Here is a 16677-nt window from a genome sequence, read left to right on the forward strand (position 1 = left end):
AGAATAGCAACAGTTTAGGAAGTGCCTTATTTGGTGTTGTTTCTCACAACTGGATGCTTACTGTGAAACGATACTTATGAAAACGACAATGAAACTGAAGTATCGACTCTGGTATTTTTCCACAGTATACGACCTTGAGAACACGGCCGTGGCTGGCACCAAAAGGGAGGGAAAACTTGATAACACAGTCAAGTGAACCTCTTTGTATTATGTTCAAAGAAATACAACACATGAACCTGGATGAATAGCCTAACAAATGACAATAGTATCACACCAGTTATGTGTTTTATAAGCATGAACAAAATATATTCTTTCACAACTTCAAAGCAAAAAAAAACAACGAAGGGATGTGTTCAAGGGTTTTTTAAATACAGACAAAATACACGCGATCGCAGAAAAGGGGGAATAACACAACGGGTCCGTGACAGTAGATCGATGGAGATCAATAATACTAACCTAAGCAGTAGGCAGAGAGCCGATAAGACAACAAAACACAGCCAGCGGGATTCTTCCTTCCACCCTTCTCTTGGATCGCCTGGGCTTAAATACAGTCTTGATGAGCTTGAATTGGCTGCAGTTACGACGTTGGGAATGCTCCGTCCGGCACAAAACACGATTTGACCAACATTGTGACAGCAGATGCTGACCAAAAATGACGTAATGTCCAGGTTATAAAATCGCGCCAGCAGCCCTCCCCGCACAGAGAGCGCCAGTGGGCAACACGGGACAAGTCTGTGAAAGTGTCCAACCCGCGTCATTCTTGGGACATCTCTACATATGTGAAAGCAATGACGCGAGTAAATCCCGCATCACCTTACACGGGAATTTCCCTGGATATGTGTGTGAAAAGGGCTTTAAGTGCAAAAATGAAGTGTTATTGTCTTCAACTGCAAAAAACCTACATTGTTCATCACCAGTCACAGTCATCATCAATTAAAGTTATTGTTTTTATGTTGTATGTTTCAATGCTTTTCTGCCAAAATATTTCTTAAAACAACAGACAACCATGTGCATTCCCTTTGGACAAAAATCTTAAATTTTTCTGATGTCTAATATGGGAGAAAATCATAAAAGCCAATATTACCAGGACGTGGCAGCTCTTAGTGCAGGCAGAGATTTTGTCATTCCTGGTACTATGTTAGCCAATCAAATGTGACTAGTGGTGCGGCATACCTTTGCAGGCTTTCCTGTGCGAGATGGGTTTGGACAGATCTCGGTAGTAGCCCTCCTTGCAGTAGTGGCAATGCCGTCCTGCCGTGTTGTGGCGGCAGTTGAGGCACACTCCCCCGCTCTTCCTGCCCGATAGCTTGTACAGTTCCATGTTGAAGCGGCAGCGTCGGGCGTGGAGGTTACAGTTACAGGCTGCGGGGATGAAAAGACAAGACAATTTGTGTCTGTCGTTCACAAACACCTACTGTAACGTCCTAATAGCGAATGACTAAAAGGGACGTTCATGTGAAAGACTGTTGCTCAAAGGGTTAAAGTGTGCAACCAGAGAATTTCTCAGACCTATGATAATGGGAAAAAAATGTTTCAACACAGAAATATAACACTGCTTTTGAGTGCTGCCATTCTATGACATCAGTGATACCCTCATACATACACAAGAATAAACCTGAGCACTGGTTCATGTAATAATGAGAATTAAAGATCAAATGTGAAGTAAGGTTGGCCAACCATGTTTTTGAATAATATCAATGGCTAAACAATTATAGGCATATTTTCATACATTTTTTTAACGCAACCCTTCCAGATTCTTTGTTTAACCCATAGCAACACCCTTGACAACGAAAATGCTTTTCTTCGACAATCTTCGGAAATTACGTCACACCGGGAAGTGCGAGGGAAGTCCGCCATAGAACAGTATTGTTTGTTGCATTATGTATTGTTCTCAATCTAAAGAAAAGTTGTATGAGTGGCTGAAGGATAGCAGGGCACGTAAATGGACATCTTTTGTTCGCACTAAGTGAATGAATTTCACGCCATCATTGAGTCGTGTTCTCTGCTACAAAGACTTCGAAGATGTCTGCTTACGATCAAGGATTTGCAAAAAAGTAAGTGTGATTTTTGGATAGATGACTGATGACTTTGTCAAAGCAGAGCTGCCAACTGTTGTGGAACAGTACTTAATTTGTAAATCATAAGCACATATGACAGCGCAGGGATGACAGCACGTGGACAGGTCCCGGAACATATTGTAATAGCCCGAATAGGGAAATAGAAAGAGGAGTGAATGATGGCTTCCTTCACTTTATTGTGGCAACAGTTAAATAACAAATAACAAAAAATAACAGCGGACTGCTGCAACATGCGAACGCCAACTTTGCTCTCATGCCGCACTCTTCTCCTCACTTCCCGCTACGTCACCACTCTGCTGTCCGATGGCCCCTTCACGGGCCTGCACACAGTTACGGATATCACATTATGCAGAAAAAGGTGCTGAAAACAAAACGCAAATGCCCACTTGCCATGCTGTGGGACTTTCCTTTTTTTCTTTCTTTTCTATGTGCTTTTCTGACTCGTTTTGAACCATCTTCCTTCTTTTTGAAAAAAGACAGTAAATGCAAGTTTTTTTGGCATGTTGAAATACCGTTTGATCCTGGCTGCTTGCTCCCAAGATGCCGCAAATTTCAAGTTTTTTTTTTTTTTTTTAAATGCCAGGAGTGTGATTTGTTGGTCCAGCTTCTCAGTGCACCAACAAATCTCTGACTCTTTCATGTGACGTTAATTTTCATAAACTACATGCAATTCTTGGGCTTTGTTGTGTAAATGAATTTATGCATATTATTATTTTATACTGTAATGTCCTAACTGCGTGTAATATTCTGATATAATGTTTTTCGTGGCACCCTGAAGTGCACGGAACGTTACTCTTGTTTTGGTCACGTGACACGGGAGTGTGATAGACAGGCACAGGCTCTAGCTATCGCTCCGCACAGCCTGCCGAGAGCCCCAAGCTGTGTTCGTACTGTTAGCTCCATGTGTTAATAAAGAAACAAAGTTGTCAGCACGTCGTGTGTTCGATACCTTTGTCAACAAAAACCTCATAACAAGACACTATGCACGATCCGTTTAAGAGACGCTGGGAATGGAGAGCTGTGAGTAGTAGGAGGCGTGGGGGAGATGAGCGAGAAACAAAACTTCGCGGTCGAATGTGGCGGCAGTCCGCTATTATTTTGTTTTCTTATTGTTGCCACAATAAAGTGGAGAAAGCCATCAATGACTCACCTCTTCTTTCCCCCCAACGTTTTTATATTATTATTTTATATGCATGAGAGCTACCGGATTTGCCAAAATGAACATGAAGTCTGATTATTATTTTTTTAAACAATGTCATCAGACAGACAAACACATAAAATTATGTGCAAATGCCTGCATCTTCAAATCAAATAATAACAGCCTATATCTTACATATCTTTTAATCTCGATGGGTCTTGTCTCCATTCCATGTCAGGTAGTCTAGGCACATTGTTTGCATCCTGAGTAGCGTCTTGCCAATACATGTTATGTCCAACATAAAATTGCAACTTCCTCTTCTTCCTCCGACTCTTCAAAAACTTGGATCTCCTCCCTTGCACTCGATCTATCGCTTATATCGCTGTTTGAATCATTGTTTGAAGGGCTTTGTATGGCGGTCGTATGAAGCTCTGCCATCGCTGTTCTCGGTGTGACGTATCACTTCCGGGTTTGTCCCCTTTCAGGCTCGAACTTCGGAAACGCGATTATTTTGTCAAATATACAACATATACATTATTTTTTCATGCTTTATTTGTTGGACAATGTTTAATTACTTTAATTGTGACCCTATTTGGCATGTTGTGAAATTACTTCACATTTGGTCTTTAAGGCTTTTTTAGTATGTTCTGTCTTTATGCATCTAAACAAAACAAGCTGAAAGCGTAGCGTAGTGTGAAATTCGCCTTTTGTAGACATTTCCATTTTTTTTTCCTACTGTCATTATGTTTCATCCCGTCTTTCCAGTTCATTTTGCTTTTGCTGCTCGTTTTGTGAAATATTGACAGTGCTGTCATGGTCATTAATGTTCCTCTCGGGTTCAAATTGAAAGGGTTGAACAGATTACTTGTTTATGTCGCTTAAGTCATACTCTGGAAGCCCGGCAGCTTAACCATGTGACATCACCGCCCTGCGACATCAACAACAATGGTTGGTAGTTAAACTAATTTTACAAATTGTATGACAACGAAAACATCAAGAGGGGTTTCAATATCAAATTATTTTAACTCATAACGTTTATCTTTTAAGAACTACAAGTCTTTCTATCCGTGGAACCCTTTAAGTAAATTATTCACTATTTTTTTCGTCTTTAGACAAATGTTTGCGTAAGCAGCATTTGTGGTTATATAAACATGGCACAACCGTTTGTATTGTAGCAGGTAACCACAAAACCCTCATTCAGTCTCTTTTTGGACTTGAACAAGACAGCCATAAGCCGCTCAGGCTCTAAGACAACACAGTCTTAATGTTTGGACATATTTGAGATCATCTGTGACACAGTGTTGAAAAGAATTGAACATCCAAGACGTCCTGTTCCCTCCATGAGACACAGCTGGCGAAAACTACCACTGAGATCTGTGTAAGGATCAGACTCGAACCCAAAGACATGTCTTTGTTGCAACATTGTTTCACACCAATACATCCTCAGTGAGAAGACGCTCGCCTTGGGAGACATGTTGCTACTTGCAAAGACGAACCACGTGCCGGCTTGCTGAAGATCATTCTTTCATTTCAACCAACTATTCTGGTCAACCTGAATTGGTCATTCACTATTCACCAATAGAAAGACTGCAGCCACCTCAAGCAATTGCTACACTAAAGAGACATCGATTTTCTGCGGCGACAATCTTGGCATCTATTCATCTTTGTTGCTTCATTTCTAATTGTGTATCATATTGCCTCTGTAAAGCCCTTTGAGACTTCTGTTGTGATTGAGGGCTATACAAATAAAATTGAATTGAAAATTGAATTGAATTGAATTTTGTCTGTACTGCTGTTTGGCATAAACAAACCTGACAGAATCTGACAAAGTAAAACAACTATAATTGAACAAAACAATTGGTAGAAATAAGGTGTAAGTCCATGGAAACACGTGAGATCGGCTGTCTTTACTGAGATATTGTTATTTTTGGCTTGCATGGAAGGAGTATTAAGTGTTCAAACCACTCGAGACATTACGTCAACAAGACATATTAAATACATCCCATTAAGTCTTCAATGTTAAGACTGCAGATCCACTTATTTAGTTCCCTGCAGTGTAATGATGCAATCAATTCAGTATCCAACAGTACCGCATACAATCAACCTGATTCAATGTTTATCACTAACACATACAAGACAGACCGTTTTACCCATTATGAATTAAAGAAAAACACAGCTTTGCTTTTTGAGAAATCCATTCAACTTAATAGAGGAAGTTCAGAATTTTTGACATCATTCTTAAACCCTCGCTAATTCGAAGATTAACTAGTCGGTGGAGGTGATTTCAACAAATTCCGTGTAGTTTGTTAGTTATTTGTTGGTTTTAGGGCTCCGGAGTGGCTAAGCTCACAGCACCTCACAGCACACAGCACAGACCTCACAGCAGCATTCGATACAGTTGACCATACAGTCCTTGTATCTCGTTTAGAACATGTCATAGGTATCCGTGGTAACGTTCTAAAATGGTTTAAATTGTACCTACAACATACAACATTCTAAGTAATGATCGGGGAATTTTCCTCCTCACAAACTTCTCTGCCTTGCGGGGTACAGCAAGGCTCTATTTTAGGGCCTGTTCTTTTTGCGCTTTATCTCCTACCTTTAAGATCAATTATAAAAAAACATTTTATCGCTTTTCATTTTTATGCTGACGTTTTCATTTTTATGCTGACGACCTGCAGCTTTATCTGCCCTTGAGATCCAACGAAAAAACTGCTCTCGCTAAATTGATGGAGTGCATATCTGATGTGAAGCAATGGCTTGCACAAAACTTCTTACATCTCAACAATAGCAAAACTGAATTTATTACTTTTGGCACACCCTCTATGATGAATGCCCTTGAGCCCAACTCTGGTGCTCTGGCTGACATTTTTAAGACACACGTTAAAAATCTCGGAGTGATATTCGATAGCAGGCGAACCTTTGAAAAGCAGATTAGTTCTGTTGTAAGAGCAAGTTTTTTCCAGCTCCGTCTCTTGGCCAAAGTGAAGCCTTTTCTTGGTTGCCTTGAAAAAGCAATTGGCGCTTTTATAAGCTCTAGGATGGACTACTGCAATGCACTTTATGTTGGCCTCCCCAAGTCCTCAATTTCTCGTCTGCAACTTGTTCAAAATGCTGCTGCTCGATTTTTAACAGGTACACCTAGATGTGAGCATATTGCCCCCGTGCTATCACCACTCCACTGGCTTCTGGTCCATTTTAGAATTGATTTCAAACTTTTAATGTTTGTTTATAATTCAGTTAATGGCCAGGCTCCATCTTATTTATTGGAAATTTTAACCTTCCGTAACTCTAGCAGGACTCTTCGTTCGACCGGCCAGCTTCTCTTCTTAAATGTTCCGAGGTCGAAACTTATACAGTTGGGAGACCGATCTTTTGCGGTTGTTGCCCGTAGGCTGTGGAATAGCCTTCCTCCTGAAATCCGCAATGCTACGGATCTAGGTCTTTTTAAGTCTCAGTTAAAAACACACATTTTTAGACTTGCATTTTACACAGATTAGGATAACCTGGCTTTATTTGATTTAGGATTTTTAATGTTTTTGGATTTTATTGGTTTTATTGCTTTATTTGCTGGACTTCTATCGCGGTGTGCTGTTTTTGTTTCATTTCTTTTTTTCTTAATGTGATTGTATAATACTTTCCTGCCTTTTATTTGTCTTGAGTCATGTTTTGTTGTAAAGCACTTTGAGGGCCTATCAGGTTTTGGAAAGGGCTATATAAATAAATTTGATTGATTGATTGATTGAAGCTAGCGCAAGTCAATTGGGCTGACTTAGCATGCCAATAAAAAACAACATATGCACACATGAAAAATCATCGATGACCCATGCAATCAATAGTTTTGGCTATGTTTTCAGGATGAAGTTATTTTAACTTGTCAATTATTGCAGTATGAACAGCAACATTTGTAATCCAGAAGCTCTGCAGAGGAGCAGGGCGGAGTGATATCACATGTTTTTTTTTTTAACCGCTCATTTCTTTATTTCACAACCAGCAGCAAGTAACCTTTTTATATTGTTCCTCGTTGTTCGTATGGAATTTATTGATACTTTCCTTTGCCCATGTCTTATGTCTGTTTCTACAGCCTCTAAATGCACATTCTACCATGTTGCCGGCCGTCAGTTAACTCAGCAGACTGATGATGCATTCGAGGAAGGTGGGAAGTCAGAGTTTCCAACCTCCGAAATTGAAAAATATCATGGGAACGCCTCCAAAATTTAATCGCAGGCAGGTTTGCTGGAGGTCAAAATGTCTTTTGATGGCCAAAATGAAAAAAAAAAAAACTTGTCGCGATCAGCCTTATTTGCTGTTTACATTCACTTGGAACGCTTTGAGGTCGCAACTGGTACCCTCCGAGTAGGATAAGTCCGACTTCCCACCTTCCTCAATTGCAGCGTGAGCACGATTGGCCGAAGCACTCCCCTCTATTGTGGTCGTATTACGTATCTAAAAAAAAATAGTCCTGCAGAATGAAATGAATTACGGCAGTTTTTTATGACATTGTTTTGGCCGCATGAGTGTTTTGGAACAATGATGTGCATTTTGAGTTTATTTGACTATGTTGGATCTGTTCGTAGATAATTAAAACCCCGCTATCTCGAAGATTAAGCCTGATGACAAAATTCGGAACTTGCACTTTAATGGTAACAAACAATGTAAAATGCCAGAGATGGCCAAACAATGGCACCAATGTTGAAGCATTAGCACCCTTTAGATCGGGTGCTGATCTAATCTAATCTAATCTAATCTAATCTAATCTAATCTAATCTAATCTAATCTAACCTAACCTAACTCTATCTCTCTCTATCTTTCTCTATCTCTATGTCTATCTATCTATCTCTATCTATCTATGGCGGAAAACACTCAGGTGACTTGAAGTTCCGCTCTGAGACCTCCAATTTAGCCAACTTTCAAAATTGTCAGATATCAATGTGAGATACATCATTGGAAAGCTTAAAATCTCAATTTTCTGGGGGGGGGGGTTTGGACAGGAGAGCAATTTATAAAAATAAATTTTTTTAAATGTTTTTTAAATGGCAAACCCCTATTTGGAGGTGAGAGCACGCGAGAGCAGAATTACAGACGCCATGACTTCAACGAGATATTATCGCGTATTTACCTTGTTTGGATCCAAAAACTCCATGTCACACTTATCACTGAGTGTCAAGACACAGCTGTGAATGGCCACAGCTGGATTTTTGGGGGATTTTATGGGTGAAACATGGTCATATAACAAGGGTCGAGATGCAGAAATCGCAGACATCAAGGAGTGGTCGAGATGTTCTTTTTCATATATTTACCCTTTTAAACGTTTTTTTTTTTTTCAATATTTCTTTGTTTGGGTCGATTATTTATTATCTAACATATCGAGGAAAATGTGACAGTAACAAAAAAAAATACAATTTAGCGATAGCTATGAGGTAAATATCCATGACTTTTTTACAGACGCCATTTTTTTTTTATTGTAACGTCATTTGTTTAAAAGTTTAAAATATGCAAGTGAATAAATTTTTAAAGTCTTTTTTTTTTTTTTTTTAAACAAAATATTAGACATCAATTAATGATTCCAATCTAAAAATGACAGACATTTTAAATAATAAATATAATTACTTGTTTTCATGGCTGGGTTGAAACAAAAACGGTTGCGCGACGTCTGTAACGGGGGTTTCCAGGGTAAAATGGACAAATTAAAAATAGTTCGGAGGCTTAATGCGCCATGAATCTGCTATGGCAGCATATAGACGTATTGTTCTATCAAACACAACAGTTGTTTTGGCTTAAAAAACAGCAGTTTCTTTTAAAGAGGAGTGCAAGACAAGAAACTGCTTTTTCAGTCTTGTCTGTGTTTTCCGCCCTATCTATCTCGCAATCCAAGGCAGATGAGGCAGAGACACTGTTCAAGTGGGTCTAGGTCTTTTTAAGTCTCGGTTAAAAACCCATCTTTTTAGACTCGCCTTTTCCCCAGTTAGGATAGCCTGGTTTTATTGCTTAAGAGTTTTTAATGTGTTTGGATTTTACCGGTTTTATTGTTTATATTTCCTGTCTGACTTTAATTGCGATGCGCTGTTTTTGTTCCTTTTTTTTTTTTTAATGTCATTGTATCATGTTTTTGTTGTAAACCACTTTGAGGGCCTTTCGGGTTTTGTAAAGGGTGATATAAATCAATTAAATTGATGTTTTATTTGAATCAAGTGGGGTCGCCGTATTTTGCTGTTGAAAATAGCAGCCGATGTGCGCATGTGCGTGAAGTAAACGTCCCTCGTTTTTAGGTTTGTTTTCCACGTTTGTCAGCTAATTTTAGAAACCCTTTTGAAAAGATGGCAAAAAGACAAAAAAAGGCGAGGATGATCGTACTTTTCAGAAGGAATGGACAGAAGAATTTGCCTTTGTGGAGCGAGCAGGTTCTGTGGTGTGTCTAATATACAATGATAAAATTGTATCTATGAAAAGGTCAAATATAAAGCGGCCCTTTGACACACGCCATACCACATTTGCATCAAAATATCCTGCGGGGGACAACAGGAAGAAAGCAGGTCAAGAGCTACTATCAAAAGTGCAAGCTAGTCAGCAGCAACTCCGTGTTTGGAACCAATAAGGTGACTGGAATTCGGCTAGCTTTGCTGGCGCTTTAGCAATTGTGGGAAACGGAAAGCCATTCACAGATGGGGAGTATGCCAAAGCATTCATGCTTGATGTTACCACTGAACTTTTTGACGACTTTTCGGATAAAGACAAGATAATTAAACGGATAAAAGACATGCCTCTGTCAGCAAGAACTGTTCACGATCGTACCATCATGATGTCAAATCAAACTGAGGCAATGCAACTGAAGGACATAAATGCGGCTCCGTCTTTTTCTCTCGCTTTGGATGAGTCAACAGACGTAAGCAATTTATCCCAGTTCAGCGTGTTTGCAAGGTTTGGACTATGAGAGGGACAAGAAGAGGGGAGGATTTATTCAAGTCCTTCACTAAGTTCGCTATAGAAAAAAATCTACTGATCTACCGAACTTGTTTCGGTGTGCACTGATTGTGCTCCGTGCGTGGTGGGGAAAAACAGGATTCGTGGCGCTTCGTGAACATGACAAGAGACGCATCCTAAGTTCCTCAACGCCTGCATGAAGAATGCAAATAACTGATAATATAACAATACTCAAAATATACTGTATTTATTGTGTTTTGGGAATAAGCTGGAACAGTTTAATAGCATATCTCTTCTATTCTGCTATTCATTGAGGGAATGATTTGAGACGTGATTGTTAAAAGTTTGATGTCTCACACACAAAATAATAATGGTGGGAAACACATCATAAAAATGTATACCATCCTTTTGGCATTTAATTGAAAACATAACAATCTAAAATATTTCCACATAAATACAAACCCACACACGATACCCAAAATGATAATAAAAAGCAATAGATTTTATTAATCTACCAAACAAAACACTTGTCTTGTTTAGACCAGACTCTAACATGTTTGTGCTGTTTTTCAATCATCAACACTCAGCCAGCCGTGATTCTTTTTGCACGCTAATTGATTTAGCTCGAGGAGGGTTTTCAACAGCTCCTTCAACATGCTCTGCAACTAATTGAAAAGACAGCAGAAACAAAACAAACAAAACAAAAACCCGGACCAATTTTCACCGCTAAGTGGTGAATTTTACGGGAAACTGATATGTTTATCGGTAAGTTTGTTGCTAGTTCTCGGGGAGCCTTTTTTTGCCGGGAAGAAGCTGGCTAATGAGCGTCTTTCCCAGCCTCTTTGGAGTGACCTCAGCCTCGTAGCGGCCTTTCCTATCTGGTAATTAGGCGCATTCAATCCGCAGAGCCAGGGGCTGAGGTTAAGCTCATCACACCCGTGATAACACCGCTAATTTAGCGATGTCGGTCGTCGCCGCAAACAGTTGTAAAGACCCAAACTTACAATTTTACCACATGTGCACACACTTGGTTGACTCAAATATGTCAAGTAACAGTACATTTGTTGTCGTTTGGGGGATAGGAAGATATCTTAAAGGAGTAGCAAGTGGTAAGTAAGTTGCACAACTCAACACTGGTCCAATATTATATACACTGCTGCCCAAAAAGAACGAAAAAAACAAATAAAATAAATCATTAATATTTTTCACAAAACTCCATAAATGGGCCAGACAAAAGTATTGCAAACCTCAGCCTAATACTTGGTAGCACAACCTTTAGACAAAATAACTGCAAATAATCATTTTTGGTATTCCATCAATTAGTTTCTTACAATGCTCTCCTGGAATTTTAGACTATTCTTCTTTGGCTAACTGTTCCAGGTCTCTGAGATTTGAAGGGTGCCTTCTGCAAACTGCCATTTTCAGATCTCTCCACAGGTGTTCTGTGGGATTCAGGTCTGGACTCATTGCTGGCCCCTTTAGAAGTTGCCAGTGCTTTCTCTCAAACCATTCTCTAGTGCTTTTTGAAGTGGGTTTTGGGTCATTGTCCTGCTGCTGCTGGAAGACCCATGACCTCTGAGGGAGACCCAGCTTTCTCACACTGGGCCCTACATTATGCTGCAAAATTTTCTGGTAGTCTTCAGACTTAATATAATAATGCCATGCACAACGTCAAGCAGTCTAGTGCCAGAAGCAGCAAAGCCAACCCAAAACATCAGGGAACCTTCATCATGTTTGACTGTGGAGACCGTGTTCTTTTCTTTGAAGGCCTCGTTTTTTTCCCTGTAAACCAGGGGTGTCCAAACGTTTTGCAAAGGGGGCCAGATTTGGTGTAGTAAAAATGTGGGGGGTCCGACCTTGGCTGACGTCTTTTACGTAGAACAATATATTTAAGCAAATTTTAGCAAGCCATTCTGTGTGTCATATTTGCTTTATTTATTTATTTTTTTTTAAATTAATAATTTCAACAATCTCGCAACTAGCCTTTGTGGCATTCTCTTTCGACTCTCGGGATCTTGCGAAATACTACTGCTGTGAAATTAAACTAGCTTCAAGTTGCTTCAATTTCTCGCTGCGTATCTTCCCTGTAATCTTGTCGTACATGTCAGCGTGTCTTGTTTGGTAATATCGCCTCACATTGAACTCTTTAAAAACAGCGACTGTCTCTGCAAATGAGGCAGACACAGTTGTTGCGTATTTTAGTGAAGAAATAGTCCAATTTCCACCTATCCTTGAAATGTTGGCCACCGCCGTCAACTTTCTTTTGTTGATTGCCGCCATTTTAGAAAATTGGAAGTAGAGGGTCACACGGGGTAATGTTGCTTACAGTGCTGCTGCCTTTTAGTAGGTAAATGAGGAGCAGCATTAAGTGTGTTAGTTACTTCATATGCTGGTAGCATTACTGCTGAACAATTTATTAAGTCTGTGTGCGGGCCAGACGTTATTGATTTTATGACAGAGGCTGGGGGCCGAATGAAATTTGACCACGGGCCGGACTTTGGACATGACTGCTGTAAATTCTATGTTGATGCCTTTTCCCAAAAAGCTACTCTAGAACATTCTTCCAAAACGTTTTTGGCTTTCTCAGGTAAGTTTTGGCAAACCCCAGCCTGGCTTTTTATGTCTCTGGGTCAGAAGAGGGGTCTTCCTGGGTATCCTGCCATAGAGTCCCTTTCCATTCAGACGCCAACGGATAGTACGGGTTGACATTCTTGTACCCTCGGACTGTAGGACAGCTTGAACTTGTTTGGATGTTAGTTGAGGTTCTCCATCCAACATCCGCACAGTCTTTCGTTGAAATCTCTCGTCAATTTTTCTTTTCCGTCCAGATCTAGGGAGGTTAGCCACAGTGCTATGAGCTTTACACTTATTGATGACATTGCGCACGGTAGACACAGGTACATTCAGGTCTTTTGAGATGGACTTGTAGCCTTGAGATTGCCCATGCTTCTTCAAAATTTTGCATCACAAGTCCTCAGAGAGTTCTTTGGTATTCTTTCTTTTCTCCATGCTCAATGTGGTACACACAGAGGTTGAATCAACTTTAATCCATTTTAACTGACTGCAAGTGTGATTTAGTTATTTCCACCACCTGTTATGTGCCACAGGTGAGTAACGGGTACTGGTAATTACACAAATTAGACAAGCATCACATGATTTTTCAAACGGTGCCAATACTTTTGTCCGGCCCAATTTTGGAGTTTTGCAAAATGATTTAATTTAATTATTATTTTTTTCCCCATTCGCTTTTGTGTTTTTTCATTGCAAGCAAAATAAATGAAAATATTATTACCAAAGCATTTGTAATTGCAATCATTTTCTGGGAGTAATGGAGCATTATCTGACGGAATTGCAGGGCTGCCAATACTTTTGGCCAGCACTTTATACTGAGCGTAGGTGATCTCGTGTTTGTTTGTTTTTTATTCACTGGGTTCTACATTTTTTTATTTTATTTTTTTTCACATACGTATACATTTTTTTATTTTTTACATACATGTACATTTATCCAAATTATAGTTTTAGTTTAGCGATACCTAATAGTGGCTTAAGACAGGACACAGATTTGTAATTTGAGTAAGATTTAGAGATTCAAGAAAACAGAAATTTAAGTTTACTCTGGAGATTTTGATTAACCTCGCCCTCTTCTCCAATAAAGCCAAATTTTATATACTAATTAATTGCAAGAAACTCCACACAATATTCATCAACATGGCCCTGTTACCAAATAATCTTTGCAGACCTGTGCACAAGTGATTCTCATGTTCTATATTTTTTCTTTTTTAATTTCCTAATTATATACTCTACTGTTGGAATCCCCCGTTGTGCAATTTGTCTGTCAGCGGGAGATAAAAATTTAGTCTAATGATAATGACAGATTGCCAGGAGCAAAAATGATGAATAGTAATTTTACAGTAGCTTATTGTTGTGTGCCGTCATTACAACTCTGTAAGCATGTGCTTCATTTTGTTGCAATTAGTGCAAAACATTATAGTAGTCTCATCTTTTACACATTTCTTCATAATCAGCACCCAGACGAAATGTGTCATTTCAGCTGAATTCCATATTAAAATGGAACTGCTTTTCATGAGCAATTTTTAAAAAATGTTGACGTACTGACCACAGTTGCTTGAATTGGTTCCATTTATTTTTGAGTTAATTACGTACGTACATTCCTCATTCCATTACTGTTTCATTCAATTTCATACAAAGGACCTTCATGAATGTACCACAATTGCATGTCTCTAATCACACGAGCTCATCAACATGATTTTGGAAAAAGCTACTTCCCATTTGACTGCTGTATTATTTTAATGGGACCTGGAAACTCATTTTAATTACAAGGCTATATAAACAGAATTAACTTCTCTTTTAACATTGGACACATTAATTAGATGCTCTCTCCATAATAAGTTACGTCCATGCTCACCATATATTAAATGGTCCTTACATTCCCCCGCTGTCCATGTGGGGGGCTAATCAGGTCTTCTTCTCTCCATCCGAAACCACACAGAGGCACCACAACAAAGGAGGGCCTAATGGCCTCCAATTTCCCGCATTAGTGCCCATTTAATGGCTGACCTGCCCTCTCGTTAGACGGCGCAGCATGGAAGCGCGCGCACACACACATGCACGTTGAAATATACAAAGCCTCGGGCCTCTTTCCACCCCACTCTGAGTCGAATAATGGTCCAGCCTGTGATCAGCGGTGCAACCACTTGCTGAGTAATCATGGCTCTTTTGTGCACAATAGCGTCAAGGTGTGACAGGTTAGAGCAGGGCGAAAGTCTTGCTTTTACCCATCTGCTTTTTATTCTTTTGGGGAGGTGAATTTTGAGATAAAACGCGTGCACTCCTGAATTATAAAGCAGTATGAGAGTCATTCCAGAATTTGAAGTTATTTTGGCTTCAATGTTTGTGAAAAACATATATTTCATATATATATATATGGTATGTGTGTGTATATACATATATACAGTGGGGAGAAGAAGTATTTGATAGACTGCCAATGGGTTTTCCTATTGACAGTGTATCAAATACTTCTTCTCCCCACTGTAGGGCTGCAGCTATCGAATATTTTAGTAATCGAGTAATCGACTGAAAATTCTATCGATTAATCGAGTAATCGGATAAAACAAATATATTTTTAGGTGAAGAACAATTATAAATATACATGAGAAAACAAGACATTTCATTTAATCTTGAACCATTTTCAGTCAATCAATGTCTTTATTTTCGATGTATATTGATGAAAACAGCCAAAAATTGCATCTCAGATGTAACTAGAATAAAAAAAGACTAATTCACTGCTTTCACTCAAAAAATCTTTAGATCTTATTAAAAAAGAATATATATATATATATATATATATATATATATTGATAACACACATTACTTAAAAGTTAAGATTTTTTCCCACGTTTCAATTGAATTTCTATTTGAAAACACACCTGGTCACTCTTTCATACCCACCATAACCCCTAGCTGTCATATTTTTACTTCTTTTTATTGTGCTTTTAATTTTTTTATCCTTTTAACACCTTTTTATCGTACTGTGATTCCATGTCTCTTGTGAAGCGTCTTTGTGTGTTTGAAAAGCGCTCTAGAAATAAAATGTATTATTATTATTATTTGTGTCAAGCCATTTTTAAGTTCTAGTTAAGTTTTAGGTTAGTCTAAACTGTAAGTCCTGATAGGATTTTGAGTTTTTGCAGTGTTCAAAATAAATGTATGATACAGGCTGTATTGAAGCACATTAGGGACCAGTGCTACTTGGTGTTTTATCCAGCAATGACTACTGAGCTAAAATTGATAGTTAGCATTATTGAGTTTTTATTTTACACCCTCATCACTCCACAACGCTATGTTATGTTAAAGCCTGTATGTAAGACACGTTAGCCACGCATCGAAAGTGGTCCTAATTATTAGAAAGCTAGCCCTCCGCAGGGCGAACGTTACTTGAGCTTGTGACAGTAACGTTAATCTTATTTATTAGCGCTTAGCGCTCTTTATTAGCGCTTAGCGCTTTACTGCTTTAAGATGGCGGCTGTTTGCTAATGCTGCCCAGACGCGGCCGAGTCTGTCATTAAGCATCTACTTCAACATACATGTGATCTCTATGAGACTCATCAGACGCTACCTGCCACCAACGTAACATCGTGCGGGCTAGTATTTAGCAACGTCGGCGTCGTTTGTAGCAGCTGTCGGCTGGAGTACGTTTTTTTTTTTTTCTTTTTTTTCTTCTTTCTCTACGCACGTGACATCAGCGCGTTGTCCTGCATTAAAAGTAGTCCGAGCAAAACGTGATGCTTAGAGCTGTCAAAATAAACGATTACTCGAGGTGAATAAAATTACTCGGATCAGTTTTTAAACTCGAGTTACTCGAGTTGCTCGAGTATTCGTTTCAGCTCTAATATATATATATGATAACATGTATTTCTTCTACATCTAAAAATAAACTATCATGTTTTAGTATTTTGCATGTAGGTAATTTAAAATTAGAAGGCTGGGACGTAAAATGTCCTCCAGTTCCGGAATGACCCC

The 16677-nt window shown here is 39.0% G+C and overlaps 2 protein-coding genes across 6 annotated transcripts in view; one reads left to right on the forward strand and one right to left on the reverse strand.

The window, feature by feature from the left end:
• ntn1a (netrin 1a) overlaps positions 1-16677 on the reverse strand; it is a 113913-nt gene that overhangs the window by 54557 nt on the left and 42679 nt on the right. For both annotated transcript variants that reach the window (XM_057843592.1, XM_057843591.1), the window contains exon 2: positions 1174-1362. In XM_057843592.1, the coding sequence (XP_057699575.1) occupies positions 1174-1362 (189 nt within the window). The remainder of the gene's footprint in view (positions 1-1173; positions 1363-16677) is intronic.
• Positions 1-16677, forward strand: part of pik3r5 (phosphoinositide-3-kinase, regulatory subunit 5) — a 133523-nt gene that overhangs the window by 18855 nt on the left and 97991 nt on the right. The window lies entirely within an intron of this gene.

The sequence above is a fragment of the Corythoichthys intestinalis genome, chromosome 8 (assembly GCF_030265065.1).
Source record: "Corythoichthys intestinalis isolate RoL2023-P3 chromosome 8, ASM3026506v1, whole genome shotgun sequence".
NCBI classification, from domain to species: Eukaryota; Metazoa; Chordata; class Actinopteri; order Syngnathiformes; family Syngnathidae; genus Corythoichthys; species Corythoichthys intestinalis.